Below are 22336 nucleotides of genomic sequence, written 5' to 3' on the forward strand. Positions count from 1 at the left end.
CTGACCTAACCAATTGGCAATCCTGAAAAAATTAGATTTTCTAGATATTAGAATCATTCTCTTAAAAATAACTTACTGTAAAAAAGAAAAACATAGTTAAAATTTTAAATATAAACTGACAACACTTCAAACATAAGAATGACTTTAAACATTTAATTAAACTTAAATTCAGTAAAATAAAATGTAAATTTCTTTTAGCTTGATTCCTCGGGTGTTGAACGAATAGCTCAATCTCTGACGTGTACTGAGCAAATGAACTGTTTTAGATGCTGGGAAGCAGCACAACTTTGCACGCTGTTGCCAGACCCAATGAAGAGTGCAACATCAGATTGCTATTTGGAAAAGCCCATCTTGAAAGAGCTAGTGTTTGTTCAGGAACCTTTTGCTGATGGCTTTAAGATAAATGATTGCAATCTTGTGCAGAACAATGCTATTTCTGTTTAAACTGGTTATCATATCTTAGCTGGTCAGAGGTTAACTGTGCAGAGACAGACCTCCAAAGGGTCACAGATATCAAATCAAGGCTAAAGGAAGAGGTTTGCATTATTACATTGCATAATTACATTGAAAAGTTTATGTTACGTTAACTGTACAAAACCTTGAGCGAACATTTAAAATACCCACTAAGACTGATGAAATTACAATTACCAAGAAACCACACAGATATCACAGTGTACTAAATTAATACTTTGGTTTTCACCAGCAAGCGATTTCCTCAGCTCTGGTCAGTAGCAAGGTTCCCTTGATGAATAACTTAAGTTTATGTGGAGGTATTGGATTACAATTTCACTTCCAGATTTTTGCATTAGTCAGTCTGCAATAAGGTAAAAGAACTTGCAATGATGAACAAAGAGAATACATATAATTACCTGCCATGCTACCCTTCTTGCCATTTATCACTCTATCTATATTTTTCTAAACACACTAACATTCATGTCTTATGTTGGCTATGCTCCCAGTAATTGGCACGGTGCACCTGTTACCATCTAAAAAAGATCAAGATAAATGCCACAAATTATTATTAAACTTGTTCAAACTAACACCCTGGATTAAACCTACCTGTGTGAATCCTTCGATGTGCTTTTAAGTGAGAGCTCTTTGTATACACTTTATTACATCCCTCAAAGTCACACTGGTGGACACGTCTCCTTTTCGGGTCAGGTGACTCAGATCTTGGCAGTCGTCGAATTCCATGCAGGCTCTGAGCACTACAAGAGGCAGGACGTGAAGGTAAATTGTCGTCATACACATGGACTAGGAAGTACTAAGTAACAACTTTAACAGCACAGGCAACAACAGATGAGGCTGATTTAACAGTTCATACAGAGATGTGGTTACAGGCTATCCAGGACCTGGTGCTCAATATTCCATGATCCAAATTTCCAAAAACTGGAAAGGACATCATCAAAGGAAGATTTGTGGGGTGTGTCCAGGATTGCTTCTTCGAACAGCAGGTTCCAGAACCAAGCCAGGAATAGGTTATTTTAGATATGGTCACGTCTATTGATGAAGGATTGATTAAATGAGTTTACTTCAAAGAGGAACATATAAAAATCTCAATCACAAGTGATAAAAGTAGGCTAAAGATGGACAAGTTACCCAAGACCCAATGGCCCAGAACTAAATAAGGAGACTACAGACCAGTTAGTAGTCAATAAAGAGGAAATAACTAATCGGTAAGAAAAAACTGAATATAATTAAACTAGACAACAGATAAATCATATTTGACAAAATGTGCAATGGGGGGTGGACAGAAGGGGACCTGTGGATGTAGTGTATTTATTACCAAAAGGTATTTGACAAGGTGTGAATAAAAGGCTGGTGTGTAAATTAAAACTTAAGGTATTGGAGTATGAGTTACATGGATTGCAGACTGGCTGTCATGAAGCAAAAAAAAAGTTGAAATATATGTGTAACACACTCAAAATGCAAGAGGGACTCTGCATTGGGCAGCATCTATGGAAGGAAATGGGAAATTGATGTCTTGGGCCGGGAATCTGATGAAAGGCCTTGGCTCGAAACAGTAACTGTTTATTCACTTTCATAGATGCTGCCTGACCTGCTGGGTTCCTCCAGTGTTTTGTGTATCCTGCTCAGAACATTCAACACTTGCAGAATCTTGTGCTGTCCTTTTCAAGCTGGAGTGACGTAATTAGTGGAGTATCCCAGGGATCGGTTCCTGTCCCTCAACTGTTTACATTAATGACATGCAGTAGGGAACAAAATATACAGTTTCCAAGATTGCTGATGCTTCAAAAATAGATGGGGCAAGACATTTATGATGAGGACATTGTGACTCTTCAATGGAATACAGCTAGACTGAGTGACTGGAGATATAGTTAGCTTGAGTAACTAGGGAAAAAACTGACAAATGGAGTTTAATGTGGAGAAGGGCCATGGACTTCAGTAAAAGAGAATTAAATAACAAATTATCCAATGGAAAGAGCCTGAAAATGAGTGAAATTCAAAGAGATCCACATTTTCTCATGCATGAATCATATAAGGTTAGCAGGCAGGTCCAACAAGTTGTTAAAGAAAGCAAACAGCATGGTGGCTTTTATTGTGAAGGGGTTGGAGTTTAACAATAGGGAGCTTTTTCTTACAGCTGAACAGGGCGTTGGTGAGGTCACACCCAGAATACTGTGTACAGTTTTGGTCCCTTACCCAATAATGAATAGTACTGGAAGCAATCCAAAGAAGGGTCATCAGGTTAATTCCTTGCATATCAAAAGAGGCTAGACGACTTGGGTTTTGTATTGCTTGGAGTTTAGAAAAACGAGGGATCTTTATTCAAGCATATAAAGTCCAAAGGAAGGTTGACAAGACTGATTGCTGGACATATTTACAAGCTAGCGAGTCACAAACAAGAGGACATTTCTACAAGGGACTGATCATTTAAAACAGTAACAGGGTTATGTGGTGACCCACTTCCCAGCGCACTGGAACCGGCTCACAAAGCAGCGCGCGCCGGCATTGAGGCAGGTCCCAAAGAGGGTGCCAGGTCTGCTTCACCAGCAAGGGGGAAAGCCCGCGTGCGGGATGGGACTGTGAATCCTGAGGAGGGCGGGATCAGGAAGGCTTTAAAGCGAGGCAGTGAAGTTTGAATAAACCTCTTTTGTAACTGCAGCTCACCGACTACGTGTCATTATTGCAGCGCTGCGTGTAGCACACCGCTACAATTGGTGACCCCGACGGCCCAAACGATATTTGGACCGGAGATGAACGACACCACATCTGTTCATGCAGTTTTGTTAAAACTGCCAAGCTTCTGGACGCTGCGACCTCACCTATGGTTCCAACAAGCAGAAGCCCAATTCCACATTTGGCAGATAACCTCGGGTGCCACACATTACCACTACGTGGTGAGCTCCCTCGACCAGGAAACAGCCACCCAGGTTGAGGAGTTCATACAGTCTCCCCCAGCGGACGGCAAATACACAGAATTCAAAGTCCTGCTCATAAGGACTTTCGGACTCTCGCGGTGTGAGCGAGCTGCCCGCTTACTGCGCCTGGATGGTTTGGGAGACAGGCCACCATCGGCTTTGATGAATGAGATTTTGTCTCTGGCCGGAGGACACAAGCGCTGCCTCATGTTTGAGCAGCATTCCTGGAGCAGCTGCCTGAGGACATACGCCTGCTGCTGTCCGACGCGAAGGTGGCAGCCCGGGCAGACATGCTGTGGAAAGCCAAGAGGGAGAGTGGGGTGTCCGTAGCACAGATCACCAAGCCACGCTCCCAGCAGCAAACCAGACCAGGCCTGGCCACAGAGCCCGCTAACCCCAGAGACAGGGGTGAGGAGACCAACGAACAATGATGCTTCTACCACCAGCGGTGGGGCGCAGAAGCCCACCGCTGTAGTCCATCCTGCAAGTTCCCAGGAAACGCCAGGGCCATCCGCTGCTGATGGCTACTGTGGCTGGCCATTGGGATAGCTTCCTGGATGTCTGGGACAAGCAGTCGGGACACCGCTTTTTGGTCGACACCAGAGCAGAGATCAATGTCTTACCTCCAACGAGTTATGACACCCGCAACAGGGAACCAGGTCCCCCCCTGAGGGCCGTGAACGGCAGCACAATAAGGACCTACGGCACCCGTACGGTACGGCTACAGTTCAGCTCCAGCCGGTTCATGTGGGACTTCACACTGGCCTACGTAGCCCAACCGCTCCTGGGAACGGATTTTTTGCAAGTTTACAGCCTACTGGTCGACCTGCAAGGGAGGAGACTGGTCCACGCCAAGACCTTTCAAACGTTCTCCCTGGGTGAAGCCCAGTTGCCGGCCCCACACCTAGACTCCATCACGCTGTCCGACAACGACTTCACCAGAGTCCTGGTGGATTTCCCATTGGTTCTGGCACCGCAATTCACGGCAGCCATGCCCAGACGCGGTGTACAGCACCACATCCTGACACAGGGACCAGCCCTCCACGCCTGTGCTCAAAGGCTTCCCCCGGACAAGCTCCGACTGGTGAAGGACGAGTTCAAGAGGATGGAGGAATTGGGGATCATATAGCGGTACTACAGCCCATGGGCCTCCCCCCTGCACGTGGTACCCAAAGCAACAGTGGGCTGGAGACTACCACAGGCTGAACGAGGCTACAACACCGGACTGCTACCCTGTGCCGCACATTCAGGACTTTGCAGCAAACCTGCACGGCGCACGGATCTTCTCCAAGGTAGACCTCGTCCGGGGATACCATCAAATCCCGTTGCATCCAAACAACGTTCCCAAAATGGCACTCATCACCCCTTTCGAGTTCCTCCGCATGCCGTTCGGCCTGAAGAATGCCGCACAAACGTTTCAGCGGTTAATAGACGCAGTGGGACGCGACCTGGACTTCACTTTCATCTATTTGGACGACATCCTCATAGCCAGCAGCAGTCGTCAGGAGCATCCGTCCCACCTCCGTCAACTCTACGCCCGACTGAGTGAATACGGCCTGACAATCAACCCGGCCAAATGCCAGTTCGGGCTCGACACCATCGACTTCCTGGGCCACAGGATTACAAAAGTTGGGGCAACCCCTCTGCCCGCCAAGGTAGACTCGGTCCGCCATTTACCCCAACCCAACACAATCAAAGGCCTTCAGGAATTTGTGGGTATGGTGAATTTCTACCACCACTTCCTCCCTTCAGCTGCCCGAATCATGCACCCCCTGTTCGCCCTGATGTAGGGTAAAGGCAAGGACATTACCTGGGACGATGAGTCCGCAGCCACTTTCATTAGGACTGTGAATACGCGCACCCTACAGCACTCCCGCCCGGGAAGGGCGGGATCAGGAAGGCTTTAAAGCGAGGCAGTGAAGTTTGAATAAACCTCTTTTGTAACTGCAGCTCACCGACTCCGTGTCGTTATTGCAGCGCTGCGTGTAGCACACCACAACAGTGTGAATCTTTGGAATTCTCTGTCTCTGAGATCAGTGGAGACAATATCAATAGATATATCCGAATGATTAAGGAACTGAAGGTCATGGGAAGCTGGCACAGAAGAGGAGCTGAAGTGAACATAGGTTATACAGTCCTTTCGACCCAACTCCTCCATGACGATTGCGTTGCACAACCTCAGCTGTTTAATCCGGTCGCTAGGCATCTATATTTATAAAAATTAGATGTCTTTAATTACCTGGGAAAAAAAACACCACCAACAGGGGGCAGTGAGGTCTTCTACTGGGAAATTTTAATACATTCTATATAACATAAATAAATGGACTGCAACATACAACAGTAAATTGGCCAGCAAACTCCATACTGATGCATTGCTGCTCGTAGTTAAAGCTGATGGCAGATGGATGTTTCTGAAACCCATTTATCGCAGAAGGCTGTATCATTCGGGAGGAGTTTGCTGTTGCTGCCTCTCCTCCTCTTCTAATTGTGGGAAGTTTGTCAACTCGAGAACCAGTTTCAGTTTTGGATTGATGGCCCATTGAACAAAGATAACAGACAGGATGCTAATGATCAATGACATATTGAGTTGAATGAACTAAACTGATTAACTGAAACAGAAACGGGTGTAGATGGAATCAAACTGGGCGAAGGACAACTAAACTAAAAGGTGAGGGTGTGGCAGATGTGTCAGTTTAACCTTCAAACCATCCATTTTTACACCATGGCAAGACTGAGCTTAGTAACAAGACACAAGGTGGTCATCCTGCATCAGCAAGGTCTCTCCCAAACAGAAATTTCACAGCAGACAGGAGTTTTAAGATGTGCTATCCAAGTACTTCCAAAGAAACAAAGAAATGGGGAAGGTTGAGGACCAAAAACACAGTGGTCAGCCATAGAAACTGAGTGCAGCAGACGAGAGATACATCAATCTGGCGTCTAAATCAGAAGTCCAGCACTGCTATCAGCTCTGAACTCACTGAAACCACTGGAACCCAAGTACTATCTTGTCAGGAGAAGAGTTGCTGTCAAATAGCTATTCCTCTCAAGTGGAAACAAAACCAAGAGACTCACCAATGCACAAAATATTAATGATTAACGATGGGAGCAAGTGCTCTGGACTGACAAGTCAAAATTTAAAATCTTTGGCTCAAACAGGAGGCAGTCTGTCCATCGAGGAGCTTAAGAGCGCTACATGGACGACTGTCTGCAGCCAACCAGAAAGCACGATGGAGGTTCCCTACATCTGCATTTCTGCAAATGGAATTGGTGGTCTGGTCAGAATTAACAGGATCCTCAACGCTGAGAATACAAGCAGATCCTCATCCACCACATAATATCACAGGCTGGTGTCTGATCGTCCCCAGTTCCATTCTGCAGCAGGACAATGACCCCAAACACATGGCCAACATCATAAAGAATAGAAGAACAAGGGAGTTCTGCAACAGACAATATGGCCTCCACAGAGCCCTGATCTCAACATCATCGAGGCTGTCGGGACTCTTAGAGAGACAGATGCTGGCAAGACAGCCAAAGTCTGCAGAATTGTGGCAAGTTCTCCAAGATGCTTGGAACAACCTACCTGCCTATGTTCTTATGAAAATACACAACCGTGTACCCAAGAGAATTGATGCAGTTTTAAAGGCAAAGGGTACTCACATCAAATATTGATTTGATTTAGCTTTTCACTGTTTACTGCTCTTTGTTGTCATTTTTGATAATTAGAAACATTTAATTTCATTATTTTTGAAAGCATCACTTTACGGATTTTTCATGTCCCTAAGAGCTCCACGCAGCACTGTACAAGGGAAATGAAAACAATGCATATACCACTTTCAGCCACAGAAACTATCAGAACCAACTTTAAACTTTCACTGAATTATTCAGACAGCTCACTTAATTAAAACAGGAAATGCCCTAGTAAACAGAAGAATTGTTGTTGAACACTAAAAACAGAAATGGAGGTCTATGAATGAGTGATCAAGTTGTATCTCTGAACCATTATTGAACTCTCAAGGAACCCATTCATTAGTGGTTCAGTTATATTTGGCTTAAAACTGCAGAGCCTTGTCTTTGTGGCTTTTGAAACAAGTGTCTGCATTACTGTCAGACATTGTGCAATGCACACAGCTTTCTGAACAACTACTGCTGCTGTGTGACCTGGTCCCACAAATGGGTGTGGTGCACTGTGACTTCATCACGGGGGCCTGTTGCCCTGTGGCAAGGCATGTCAAGCCAGCACTGATCAGAAGGTCAGCAGCATCACATGCTGACTCACTGCAGAAACTGAGCAATTCCTTGGAAGTACCACAGTAAGTAGGCTGATTCCGGAGTCTCAAAATGACCAACTCATCTGAATTAAAGTAAAACTCGCAATGAAAAATGTAAATTTATCCAAAAAAAATCAGCTTATAATCCTCATTAAAAACATGTGGAGATGAAATGAAATGTTGCCCTCCATTGATATAGCACCTTCAAAGGCAGACTTTTAGTCAGCTTCGAACTTAATGGGGGAGGAGTGAGTGTGGGAGAGGGCAAATTCAATTTGACGGTCAAACTGGATAGGCTGGTCAGAAGTTAGAAAGCATTCCCCCCTCCCACAGAAAGGCTAGTGGAAATGCTATAATTTAACCCGAACCCTATGGTGTCAGTGATACAATAGTGAAGCTGTAGTAATTTCACTGCAATGGAACTGACGCTCCTCAATATTCACATCTCAGTTCAACATCTAGGCACTGCCACTGTGAAAGGCAGAGGTGACAAAGAACTCAACCTGTGAGTAATCCATAAAAATGTTATAAAGCATGTGTGAATATATATACTCCATGCTCTTAAAATGAAGATTGTAGAGACTCCTTAATTTCATTAGGCAGAATTCATGCAGTCTGTTAAGTTCAGAGTGTAAGTTAAGTTCTACGTTATTACATTTTGGGGGCAGGGCTTTTTAATAAATATACAACATAGCCATGTGTGTGGTTGGAATAAAGTGTATGTGAGAAGTAATTACACTTGTGACGATTTTTGTTGACACTCCTACAAGACACAACTTTGCCATAGAACCATAGAACATTACAGCACAGAAACCAGCCTTTTGGCCCCTCTTGGCTGTGTCGAACCATTTTTCTGCCTAGTCCCACTGACCTGCACCTGGGCCATATCCCTCCAAACCCCTCTCATCCATATACCTGTCCGTGTTTTTCTTAAATGTCAGAAGTGAGCCCGTATTCACCACTTCATCTGGCAGCTCATTGCACACTCCCGCCACTCTCTGCGTGAAGAATGTTCCCTTTAAGCATTTCCCCCTTCATCCTTAACCCATGACCTCTGGTTTTTTTCTCCCCTAGCCTCAGTGGAAAAAAGCCTGTTTGCATTCACTCTATCTATACCCATCATAATTTTATACACCTCTATCAAATCTCCCCTCATTCTCCTACGCTCCAGGGAATAAAGTCCTAACCTATTCAACCTTTCTCTGTAACTCAGTTACTCAAGTCCCGGCAACTTCCTTGTAAACCTTCTCTGCACTCTTTCAACCTTATTAATATCCTTCCTGTAATTAGGTGACCAAAACTACACACAATACTCCAAATTCAGTCTCACCAATGTTTTATACAACCTCACCATTACATTCCAACTCTTACACTCAGTACTTTAATTTCTAAAGGCCAATGTACCAAAAGCTCTCTTTATGACCCTATCTACTTATGACGCCACTTTTAGGGAATTACGTATCTGTACTCCCAGATCCCTCTGTTCTACTGCACTCCTCAGTGTACTACCACTTACCTTGTATGTTCTACCTTGGTTTGACCTTCCGAAGTGCAATACCTCACACTTGTCCGCATTAAACTCCTTCTGCCATTTTTCAGCCCATCCCTCCAACTGGTCCAAATCCCTTTGCAAGCTTTGAAAACCTTCACTACACCTCCAATCAGCAAATTTGCTGATCCAATTTGCCACATTATCATCCAGATCATTGATATCGATGACAAATAACAATGGACCCAGCACTGATCACTGTGGCACACCACTAGTCACAGGCCTCCACTCAGAGAAGCAATCCTCCACTACCACTCTCTGGCTTCCTCCATTGAGCCAATGTCTAATCCACTTTACTACCTCTCCATGTATACCTAGTGACTGAATCTTCCTAACTAACCTCCCATGCCTGACTTTGCCAAAGGCCTTACTGAAGTCCATGTATACAACATCCACTGCCTTCCCTTCATCCACTTTCCTGGTAACCTCCTCGAAAAACTCTAATAGATTGGTTAAACATGACCTACCACACACAAAGCCACGCTGACTTTTTCTAATAAGTCCCTGTCTATCCAAATACTTGTAGATCCTATCTCTTAGTATTCCTGCCAATAATTTACCTCCTACCAATGTCAAACTTACTGGCCTACAATTCCCCGGCTTACTTTTTGAGCCTTTTTTAAACAACTGAACTAAATGAGCTATCCTCAAGTCCTCCGGCACCTGACCCGTGGATATTGACATTTTAAATATTTCTGCCAGGGCCCCTGCAATTTCAACACTGGTCTCCTTCAAGATCTGAGGGAATACCCTGTCAGGTCCTGGGGATTTATCTACTCTGATTTGCCTCAAGACATCAAGCACCTCTTCCTCTTTAATCTGTATAAGCTCCATGACCTTCCTACTTGTTTGCCTTGTTTCCATAGACTCCATTCCAGTTTCCTTAAGTAAATACAGATGCAAAAAACCCATTTAATATCTCTCCCATTTCTTATAGTTCCATACATAGTCGAGACCACACTGATCTTCAAGAGGACCAATGTTATCCCTTACTATCCTTTTGCTCTTAATATACCTGTAGAAGCTCTTAGGATTATCCTTCACCCTGACTGCCAAAGCAACCTCATGTCTTCTTTTAGTCCTCCTGATTTCTTTGTGTTTTCTTACTCTTTTTATACTCCTCAAGCATCTTATTTCCTCCCTGTTGCCAGCACCAGTTATACATCTTTCTATTCTTCTTTATCAGAGTTCCAATATCCCTCGAGAACTAAGGTTCCTTATTCTTATTTATTTTGCCTTTAACCCTGACAGGAACATATTGCTAAGTGCCAATACTTTCCAATGAAGCCTCATTCTTTTTTGTCCAGTTTTCTTCTTTCTCTTCGAGAAACATTGATACGTTGCACATGTGTGGTTCCATGGAAGTTGCTATCCAGCACCCTTCTGCACAGCCATCCCTGCTGGGGTTGCAGGAAGGTCACTTGACTGCCAAGTGACTGCTGCTTGCATGGAGAGGCTTGCAGGGACCAAAAATCTCAAGTGCCTTATCCTTCCCTGAAGCAGTAAGGCTGCAGATTACAAGCAGCTGGTTCCCTTACTTGCCACAGTCAGGAATAATTTGAGGCAGATTGGCGAATGAGGTTGTGTCCTTTCAGCTGGTAAATGAAATTCACATAGATAAGTGCAATGGTTAGCATGCACATGGTGGGCCAAAGGCCTGTTTCTATGCTATACGCTCTAGGACCCAGTGTGTGCCTCCTGCATTTTGTGCATGTTGCCACTTGACGCTATTTGTTTTTTCTTATTGTGCCCAAAATTTCTCAGTTTGGTTGCCCTCTAAAGTGCACCCCTAAGAATTACTTCACTGCTGAGACAAGTGGCAAAGACTAGATTCCTGCTGCGAAAGAAAACCACAAAACTTGATCAAACCGCAGCCACCATGAACCTGACCCAAGCTCAAGAACGGATTTGAGGCCCATTGGGCTCAGTTCCTGTGAGGAAACTCCTTAAAAAATATATGAAGCCCATGGTGCACTGACTTATGTTGCCCCAGCTGATATGAAGGCAACTTGATGTGTTTACCAACAGTCCACCACTATCATCGGTTACGTCCATGCTCATGAGAGACAACCATTCATGGCTGTTCCCTGCACACTCTGGCTTGAGCACTCACCCAAATGGATCATCAAGCAAGCGAGACGGGTCAATAGGCCAAACAGAGTCCTCCCTACAGAAATAGAAGCAAATAACACCGCTCAGTCACATCAATCATAGTTCTTTACCCACTGCACACACATTACTGGGGATTTTCTCAAACAAAAATCTTACATATATTACTGTGACTTCCAAATAGTTGTACCCATATAGAAGCTAGTTGTGCTCTTTTGGAATCAAAATAAGCATGCAATGTTTTTTTTAAGTAATTAATGCCATCTACCAAGGGTTATCTCTATGTTTATTAGAGGCACGCCAACCACCTTTAGATGTTCTCTTCACGATAGATCCAAAAACAAAGTACTGTCCAGCTAGTGGAAATGGCATATTCCTGACTGTTTGGATTATATGGCAATACGTACGTATTAATTCAGGCAGCACAGAACACTCAAAAGGAGAGCCAAGACAACTAAAACTGCTGAGCACACTGGTCTTGCATACTGACAGCTGGCTTCCTACCAATGTACAATAGAAGGCAACAACAGTGTGAGTACTTACTCTCTCCCTGTCCCTGACATATTGAGAATGGCAGAGGTGCTCTCATGAACACTGTCGAAGGACATGCTAGGAGAGTCATCGTCTTCTTCACTGTCAGTTTTAGTCTCCATTGGGGATATGGGACTCTGATCAATTCTCACTGCAGAAATAAAAATCAGTTACATTGAATAACCGGATAGAGAGAAAAAAAATACCAACTTGCTTTACCCTTTCATCAACCCAGAATGATCACAGTGAAGGCTACAAAGTCCCTGAAACACAGATTAAAAGCAACCTCATGATAGTGTACAAAGCTCTGAAGGCTTTGGATGGGAGAAGTAGAATTATGTTCAGTTAATAAACACAGTGGATTCCAGTTAATTGGGACACATCTGGGCCAGTATATTTTGGGCCAATTAAGCAGCTGCCCCAAGTAGCAAAAGTTTCATGAAAATAGTTTTAAAAAGGTTTAAAAAAAAAAGAAAAACTACTTTTTAAACTGTAACAAATTATGTATTTCAATGAAATAGAAATCAAATTAGAACACCACCAATACTACTGGTGGTTGTCCTCATATCCGACACGGGGAAACCTGCACAGCGAAGTTTTAAAAGTGGAAAAGCTGTTGCACTGGGGCAGTTCCATTCACTCGACTTCAGACATCTGAGGTCCAGTGGGATAAGTAGTCATCACAACTAAAGTCTTCCCTGGTTGCAATGGATGACCATGTCGTCTTCCGGGCCTCATCAGGCCCTTCACTCTCCACGTAGCTTTGCAGAGCCGCCTTCTGAGTTGATCTCGTCTGTCCAGGTCACCAGAGCAGACTGCACATGCCGAGACAGGCACGTCCCCATCTCGCTGGTGTCTTCTTCTTCGATTGTCCATCGGAATCCGATGTCAACATCCACTCCTTTAACTGTGAGATCTTTGATGACTATACAGTTCTATTCTGGACCCACAAGTTCTAATGCAGGTGGGACATGTATATGTGGTAGTGGTGTTAGTGATGGCAACCATGACTTCATTTCGCCTGGCTCTCTTCTGCTGTCTTCTGGTTGTTCATTCCATCTCCAGAATACGAACCCCGTCCCTACACAGCTGTCGCCAAGTGTTATGGTCAGCAGCAACATCCTCCAGGTCCTCAGGTCTGATCTTGCACTTCCTTAAAGCATTCTTCATCTGATCCTTATAGCACTTCTTCAGCCCTCCAGCCAAGCGTCGACCATGATGTAGCTGGCCGAATAACACTCTGCGGGGCAGCCAACATGGGGGCATCCTTATCATGCGCCCCGGCAGCTGATGCTGGGTGATCATGGCCTCAATACTTCTGCAGTTTGAGACCTGTCAGCTACCCTCAGCTGGTTTAGCCCACCTGTCGAAGCAGTATATGGGACCTGGCTGCTGCCACATGCAAACAGCTACTTGGAGCCACAGGTGAGAGCTGAGTGTCTGGTGGGGATCAAACGTAACTTTCAAGGTGCTTGCTGCTAGCTTCAAATTCTTCATAGTTCATGACGAAGTAGTGAAATCATTTCATTTTTCTGTCCTGACCATTTCTTGCATTTTTCCAAGTCTGAATGCTTGAAACCACAGTGAGCCATAGTTTTAAATTATTTATTTCTTGGAAACTATCAGGGACAAAAATCACTGCTTTTTAAACACAAACGCACACAACTGACATGATTTTAAAATTCCTGAAGAGTCCTGATGAAGGGTCTCAGCCTGAAATGTCGACTGTTTGTTAAATTCCATAGATACTGCTTAACCTACTGAGTTCCTCCAGCATTTTATGTACGTTGCCTTGAATTTCCAGGATCTGCAGATTCTCTCTCATGTTTGTTATTTAGGAACGGTTCTCTCTACACACGGCATAATGTCTTAACAGCCACATGACGTGCACGCAACTGACACTAGTTAGAAAATGTTTGGCAACAGTCTCCTGCCCCAATTAAGCAGCACTTTGCCCCAAATTAAAGGAATCCCGGATATTTTTTCGATTAGTTTTTGTCCTTTAAGAATTGTCCCAAATAAGCAGCTGACCCAATTAACCAATGGCCCAATTAACCGGAATCTACTGTACTTCAATTCCAGAACAGAGTTAATTGAAATGATGGGTGAAAAATACAGAAAAGAATGCAAGACAAGCTTCCTTTTGCAAGTATAGACTAAGATGGCTGCTGTGTGGATGGTGTAAAGTCAATCGGGGATATCAAATGGGAATGGATAGGTATTTGATAGATATCTGTAACATGCAGAGGCAGTGAAAGGAACAAGGGGTGGCTAGATCGTTCCATGAAGGATCAGCATGGTTTCATTTTTCCCAGAATCATAAATTTCCAATTTGTTCAGCCTTGATTTCCTTCAAAAAAAAACTTTCCACCAACTACACTTTAAATTAGCTTACAACATTTCCAGTGCTGGCAGTGTCCTGAACTAAAGTAACTTAGATCCTACACTTAATTAGTTCCTTGCCGACTGTCTGGATTAAGCAAGTTATGTATAATTTATTGTTCTGGGTTGGGAATCATTTAAACGTGCCTGTTTCTTTAAGGTGAAAAGATCACATCATGGTAGATTGAAAGATTTTGTTTGCATTGGAAATTTACAACACCAGACACATTTGATTCACTATATCCTTGTCAGTTGAAAATATCCTTGAGCTTAATCCCACTTTGCAGCACTTGGTCTGTAGACCTACAATTCATAGTTAAAGGTGAGAGGGCAAGCTGTAATCATCATATTTGGACTCGGCAACAGGATACAGATTGGTTCTGTAAATGGGCGAACACTTGGCAAATGTGCTTAATGTAAGAAAGTGTATCATGTATTTCCGCAAGAGGAATCAAAGAGACGTACTTATCTAAATGCAGAGAAAGAGACTGGAAATAACTGGAGTACAGTGGGACCTAAACTCAGCGGCCACTTTTTTTTTTCAGGTCCAGGAGTGGAACCCATTATGTCTTTTGTTGCGGTAGCCCATCCACTCCAAAGTTCAACGTGTTGTGCGTTCAGAGATGCTCTTCCGCACATCACTGTTGTAATGTGTGGTTATTTGAGTGACAGTCACCTTCCTTCCTGTCAGCCTGAATCAGTCTGGACATTCTCCTCCGATCTCTCTCATTAACATGGCACTTCTGCCCAAAAATCTGCCTCTCCCTGGATATTTTTTTGTTTTTCACACCATATTCTGTAAACTCTAGGGACTGTTATGCATAAGAATCCCAGGAGATCAGCAGCTTTTGAGATATTGTCATTGACTGTCATTCCATGGTCAAAGTCATTTAGATCATATTTCTTCCTCCATTCTGATGGTTGGTCTGAACAACAATTGAATCTTTTGACCATGTCGGCATGCTTTAATTCAATTCAGCTGCCACATGATTGGCTGATTAAATATTTGCAATAACAAGCAGGATACAAGTGTACCTAATGAAGTGGCCACTGAGTGCAGATTTTTCTGTGCATGCAACACTGAAGTTAGCAGACAAGTACAGTAAGTAGTTAAGGCGGCAAATAGCATATTGGTCTTCATTGCAAGGATGTTAGAGTTTAGGGAAGTATTGTTACAATTGTACAGAGTGTAGTGAGGCCATGCCTGGAGCACCATGTATAATTTTGGTCTCCTTATTTTAAAGATATACTAGTTTTTAAAGAAGATCAATAAAGATTTACTGTGCTGATAACTGGGATAAGAGAGTTGACTTATAACTGGTTTTAAAAAATTAGAGCTGTATTTATTAGAGTTTAGTAAAGTGATCAAATTGAAACACAAGATCTTACAATGGCACAATAAAGTAGATGTACATGATAAGTTAGTTTATTATTAGTAGTATTACATGTACTAAGGTTCAATGAAAACTTTGTTTGGCATACCATTCATGCAGATCATTTTTATAACATTAGTGCATTGAGATAGTACAAAGGAAAAAATATCAGAATTAAGTGCTACCATTACAGGTGAAAAAATCTCCACACAAGGGACAGAGGGATCAAGGGGGTCAGTTAGGGGTCACAATTAGGGGTCAGTCATTTAAAACTGTGGTGTGCAGGAACTTCTTTTCACTAAGGGTGACGATTCTCAGGAATTCTCAACCCTAGAGCGTTATGGAGGCAGAAAACATTGGAGCTACACAAAGAGGAAGTAGTTGAATTTCTGAGAGATTGGGGAATTAAGAGCCATTCAGGAGAGCACAGAAGAGGACCTGAGGTCTTGGCAAATCAGCCATGATCATGTTAAATAGAATAGCAGGCCTGAAGGCCCAGGCAGCCTACTCCTGCTCCCATTGTGCACTTGTACTACTTTCTGCCGGATACATGATAATTTTCCTCATCATTCCCTGGATGAAAAGCTTCCAGATCTCCCCTCTAATCTTTTGTACTAAGTACTTTAACCCTAAGCCAATGATTCCTCTTTTCTATTTATCCTGTGTAGTTCCTTCATAATTAGGATGTATCAAATTGTTTCCCCAAAGCTCCCCTATCCCACCCTCCTCTTTTCCAAAGAAGAAAGTAAGCTTTTATCCGATCTTGCTTTATAGCTAAAACTTGAGATTTGGAAACACATCACATCCATTGAGCACCCTCTCCAGTACAACTGCATCTTTCCTGTAAAATGGCAATCCAAACTTTTAAGCAGCAATAATGCAGTGGTTACACTAGCATTACGTATAGCTCAGAAATCTCTATATGCTCTTATATTCCAAGCTTCAACTAAAGGAGGAAGGAAAGCCATTTGCGTCTTAGCCATTTCATTTGCTCTTGGATATATGGACACACAATCAATTTCCCCTCATCACCGCCCACACTTCTCAATAGCCTTCAATTTCTCAATGTTCTCTGCTGCAGACATGAGAATGACATGTAACAATTCAAGACCATCATTTGCAGTTGATGAATGTACAAATGGCAGTAAACATTTATACTAGATAATTAGCAGAAATACTTCAGATCTGCATCAGGAACATTATAATCAAATAGCTCTTCAGAAAACTTTCTTCAAGGTCTTCCAAAGAATTATTTTGTCTTTGAGCAGGAATACTTGCTGACTTCGCCTTTCTTACTGACTTTTTTTGTTAACTGGTGAAAGGTGTACCTACAAACACAAGGAATGATTTGTCACTAGTCATTTTTAGTATTTTCTTCAGGTAGTTGATATTTCTGATACAGTCTGCAACATGGGAGCAAAAGTCACTGATCCAAAAGTGAAAATAATTAACAATGTACCGGTGACCTCAAAATCAGGATGACCAGTGAATGTTATCAATTCTGTACCCCAATACTGATCCATTCATCATCTCAGTAAAACCTTCAAACTGCCATCCTCCACAACAGAAGGGTCATCACAAAGCCATACAATTCCAGGCAGGAATTTGTACACCTTCAGCTGAACTGGCAGAGTGGCATTACAGATACTATCAATGTACAAGATCCACTACCATTAAGAGTCCGAAGGGTGTTACAGAATATTATACTTACTTTTGTCCTTGTTTGGTCCCAAAATTTTTGGGGTAAATGCATCACAGTGAGCTCCAAGACCAGGAACATTCTTCACTTTCCCAAGGTAATGAACTGCAGCCAAGGCAGAAACAGACCTGTTGTTAGGGGGAGAGAGCCACAACTGGCCTCTGTGTTTCTGACCAGAGCCCAAAGAAAAGTTGAGAATTCCAATTTCCCAACTGCACAACTGTCACATGAATCATGGGGAACTTTCAAATCAACATAAAGCCATATAACACAGCTGTAGATCCAGATCCAAGATGTAGAGATTGGGGCCTCCATCTTGGGCCTTGACTGGCAATCTGGAAGTGAGGTCAGAGGAGCAAAAATGTTATCCCTTACTGGATTGTCTAGAAACAGGGGTCACAGTCTCAAAAGGAAGGGCCTGCCAATAGGGTAAAGACAACAAACTTCTTCAAACAAGGGGTGGCATATCTCTGAAATTCTCCACCCACAAGGGTATACTGACCCAGTAGCTGACTATATTCAAGGGAGGAATTAATAGATCTTAGATATTAAAGGAAACAGTGGATATAATGTTACCGCAATAAAAAGCCAAAATAAAAGATTAGCAATGATTTTATTGAAAGGTCTGAACAATCCATTCCAGCTTCTATCCCTTATATTCCTATCCTATGTGTTACCTGTTTAGCTAACTAACTAAACTTTTGATGCCACAAAATTAACCTGAGAATAGTCTCAACTATATTCTCTTCAGGTGAGGAGACAGCAAGTTGATTTTCTAGGATGAGTTTTTTTTTTAAGAGCAATAGATTTAAAAAAAACATTCACTTATCAACTATACAACTGACCACAAAACTACATGATTATCCCTTCTCACACTTTATGGCTAATCAGCATTGGAGTGATATTAATTAAGTTATCATATCTGGGCTGCAATGAACCCTGCTCTGTGAAGTCCGAGTTGTGCAATAATACAATATGCTGCCTCTTGCATCCTTGGTTTGGTGGTCTAGGTGTTATCATCTGCTCACTAACCACTGTGCAGACTTACTTCTGATATCTTGGAAAAGTACATCTTAGTTTTGCTCACCTTTAATCCATCAACATCTCAAAGAGCAACCCACTCACCACCCACTGGCCAAGCTTACGCTGCTGTTTGTACCATGGGGCAGCACAATACAGATATAAATGCACTACTATTAGGCTGCAAAGATTAAAGGGAATGAACACCAACTGCAGTTGTAAAATCTAGTGTTTAGGCTAATGGTTGCCAAGACTAATCAGATCACATGCAAAACCTTCTAAAGTTATCAATTCGCACACAAGAAATGCAGTACAGAGAAGAGATACTGATTATTATAACAGATACTGGAAATGTTTATTTTGTAATTAGAGTCATATACCACCGGCCACATCAGGACAAGATGATTTTTGCCGTTCCCTTAATAATTACACAGGAAATGGTAGGAAATAGTGTTGAAAGGCACTTATGGCTATCATTTAATTGCACTGTCCTTGTGCAGACACAAGAGAATGCAGATGCTGGAATCTGGAGCTAAAAGCAAACTGCTGGAGGAACTCAGCAGGTCAAGCGGCATTCGGATACTGCTTAACCCACTAAGCTCCTCCTAAGGTTTGTCTTTTGCACTGTCTTTATGGCTTCCTACCAGGACAAAAATCACATCTTTGTCATTTTAAAGCAACACATTGTGAATGAACTTGGCTAAACCTTTCTAAACCAACGAACATTTCATACTAGATCATCACTGAACAATGAACCATGGTGACTCAATACAGTGGTGAACACACAACTACATGCTATATCAATGTAATAACTCAAGACACTTTATGGGAATGCTCATTCCGAGACATCAGCTAGCATAAAATACATTTTGTGAAATGGTCAAAGGCTTCGCCAAGCAGCACACTGAAAGGAAGAGTGAGGCAAGTGGGGAAGTGTAAAAAAGACTGCATGAGATAGGTCACAGATAACACAGTGGTGAATGAACAGCGGTTTATGGGAAATGGAAAATCAGGAGCCAGGCACAAGCACACCAGAAAGGTAAGTTTAGATAGTTGAAGGAATGGCTGGAAGCTTCAACAGCAAAGAAGCTAAAGTTGGGATAAGGGTACTACAAAACTCGAGTTAGAAACTTTTTAGTGATCCAAGTTATTTTAGTTTACAAATCATTCTTTGGGCTAAGTGTTTCAAACCAGCCATCTGTGTCTTACATTTTCCTTTCTCTGCCTTCCACATTCTCTCGAGTCTCTTCAAAATTCTGCCATCCCCTGCTGATAGAACTGACAGAATCCAGTCAATATCTACCTTTGTAATATTAATTTTGCAGTAAGAAACTCGAGGTTGATGTGTGCCTCATTTTTTGTAAGGATACGGGCATCACTGGCATGGCTGCCATTAATTGCCCACAGTTCTTCAGAAGGTGGTGATGTGCCATTGTCTTGATCAATCCATCTGGTGAAGGTACTATCATGCTGCCGCTGAGAAAGAAGTTCATGCACTCAAAGCCAACAGCAATGAAGGAAAGGAGAGATGCCTCCTGGTCAGGATGGTGGTAGAGGTGTTGGGTTTGAGACATGCTGCCAGAATAGCACATTACTAACTTAAGTTTATATTGCAAATGGGAGATACTGCGGTCACAGTGAGCTGGAGAATTGGGTGCCAATCAAGTTTACTGCATTGTACTAGACAGCATTGATCTTCGTAAGAGTTGCTGGAGCTGTACTTCTACAGACAAGTGCTGAGAATTCTATCATTCTCACGATATGTACCTTGATGATATAGAAAAACTTTATGGTGTCAGGGGATTAACAGCTCACCGCAGGATACTCAACCTCGGAGTTAATTTTGAATCATGGTATCTGTGTGGCTGATCCGGTCAACTTTCCAGTCATTCGTGACATCTAGGGAGATGTGGTGGTGAACTCGCTAATGAACGCCTAGGGTAAGTGGTTAGAATCTCTCTTGTTGATGATAGTCGCTGTCTGCCAACACACCACAGCAAATTCTTAATATATGTAAATGTATACAGTGAATAAAGTTGCTGCTTCATTTTTGATCCTTGGTGGGCATTTTTGTTACTTTCCTCTTCTCAGCCCATGCCTGAATAGTGTTAAGGTCTTGCTATATACAAGTGAGGAATATTTCACTTTCCAAGGAGATGTAAGTGGAATTGAAAACTACGTAGCCATCAGCCAATATCCACCATCTGACTTCATGACAGAAGGCAAGTCAACAATGAGACAGCTGAAGGTAGCTGTCACGGACAACTAATGCCTTTTACCCAGGGTGAAAATGGCTAATACTAGAGATACTTTAAGGTGATTGGAGGAAAATCTAGGGTAATATCAGAGGTAGGTTTGTTTTAAAAAAAACAGTAACAGGAGCATGGAACACACGACCAGATAGAGGTAGACACATAAAGGGCATTTAGGTGACCCTTAAGAATATGGATGAAAGAAAATTGGAGGTCTACCTGACAGAGAAGCTTTAGACTCATCTTGGAGTAGGTTAATGACAACACAACATCATGGGCCAAAGGGGCTATATTAATCTGCACTGTTCCATTTTCTATGGTCTGAACACCTGTAAACACTCGTAATGGAGTGAAATGCTCCTTTCAGGGGTAAATGCGAGTCACATTTATCAAAAATGGAATCTTCCCACTTTGCTGTTTGAGCATTTTTAACCTCTGAAATGCAACAATGAGAAATAAAAGTATCATGTATGACAGATTTCAAAGCAGCCATCAAGGATCCTCAGGCCAGACCACGGCAAACTTCTGTCAGAGTTTCCACTTAAGATTTTCAGAGGTTACAAAGGTCAGTAAGACAACTTGGAAGAATACCCCTGCCTAGTAGGTCTTCCTGTTAAGCAGTGTTAATTAGAGAGTGCCTCCCTGTGGGGCCTGGGAGAATAAGGCTTTAAGTGTTATCACTTTTGAAAAAAGGTTTGCTCTCATTCAATGCTCATTATTCATTTGATGACCATAGAACTAGTTCTGCTTTTGTATTCATCTGGCAATTTTGGTGAATGATTCTTGAAGGAAAAACTTGCAGAAACCACCATAGTGTATGGTGACTGGGAAGCCATTTTGGCTCAGTTCATTTGGAAGCTAGTTTGCTGCTTCTGGTTTCTCTATAATCTAATGCCAGAGATTCAGCTGTTGATGCTTATTCTTGAAACAGAATACCATTACCCAAAGGGAACCTAATAATGATTTTAAAATACAGCTAATGAATTTTCCAGTTTTGTTTTAACAGGATTTCAAAATGGCAAGAGGGAGATCATGAAAGTTCTTTTTAAACAGCAGATTTTCAACTCAGGCCAAATCCAGGATTTCTCAGTGGAATCCATAGCTCCCTAATTCAGAAGTAAGAGAGCTCCACTAAGCTAAAACTACCACATTTACCTGTCAGTGTTTAGAAAGAGGTTTTTTAGTAACTAATTTCAGTAAACAGTTCAGTAGTACACTGATGTAATGTACTGACGGGCAATTTCTGCTCAAAACATAAATACAAAAATTTAAAAACTAACATAAGCATTATAACAAACCATAACTATAATATGTTAATCTACCACTCTGTAGCCACCATAATGAAAAATATGTCCATAATTATGCACATTGTGCAAGTAGGACTAGCTCCTTGAAATCACAATTTAAACACATCAAAATAAAGACCAAGGTGCATTATTAGAAGGTCTGCAAAAGACTGCAAATTTACTAAACTCCCTATAATTACAAAAGCAAACCCCTAAAGAAATAGGTACAGCCTCTGTGTAAAAAAAATACACAGACAGTGCAGATAGACTTGCAAAAGACATTGAAATCTTGATTTCTAGTCTGCAGGACGTTAGGAAAATTTTTCCTATTGCACACTAATCAGGGCATATTTACAAAAACTATTTGCCTGTGAAGTAGCAAGCAAAGCTCAAAGTAGTTATTTTGGTCTCAAATCTACTTTGGCTCCTATTCTTTCAAAATTAGAACACACTGGATTATATAATTTCACTGAGCTGCTCTATC

At 42.3% G+C, this 22336-nt stretch overlaps 1 protein-coding gene across 15 annotated transcripts in view; it reads right to left on the minus strand.

Annotated features, from left to right (window-relative positions):
• The window catches only part of LOC132398146 (Krueppel-like factor 8), a 178880-nt gene that overhangs the window by 13234 nt on the left and 143310 nt on the right, over nt 1-22336 (minus strand). For 14 of the 15 annotated variants that reach the window (XM_059977177.1, XM_059977175.1, XM_059977180.1 and 11 more), the window contains 4 exons: nt 17307-17399; nt 11853-11991; nt 11314-11367; nt 1060-1208 (listed from right to left, as the gene is read on the minus strand). In XM_059977177.1, the coding sequence (XP_059833160.1) occupies nt 1060-1208; nt 11314-11367; nt 11853-11991; nt 17307-17399 (435 nt within the window). The remainder of the gene's footprint in view (nt 1-1059; nt 1209-11313; nt 11368-11852; nt 11992-17306; nt 17400-22336) is intronic. The other variant, XM_059977176.1, reaches the window with a different exon arrangement.

The sequence above is a fragment of the Hypanus sabinus genome, chromosome 8, assembly GCF_030144855.1.
Source record: "Hypanus sabinus isolate sHypSab1 chromosome 8, sHypSab1.hap1, whole genome shotgun sequence".
Lineage (NCBI taxonomy): Eukaryota > Metazoa > Chordata > Chondrichthyes > Myliobatiformes > Dasyatidae > Hypanus > Hypanus sabinus.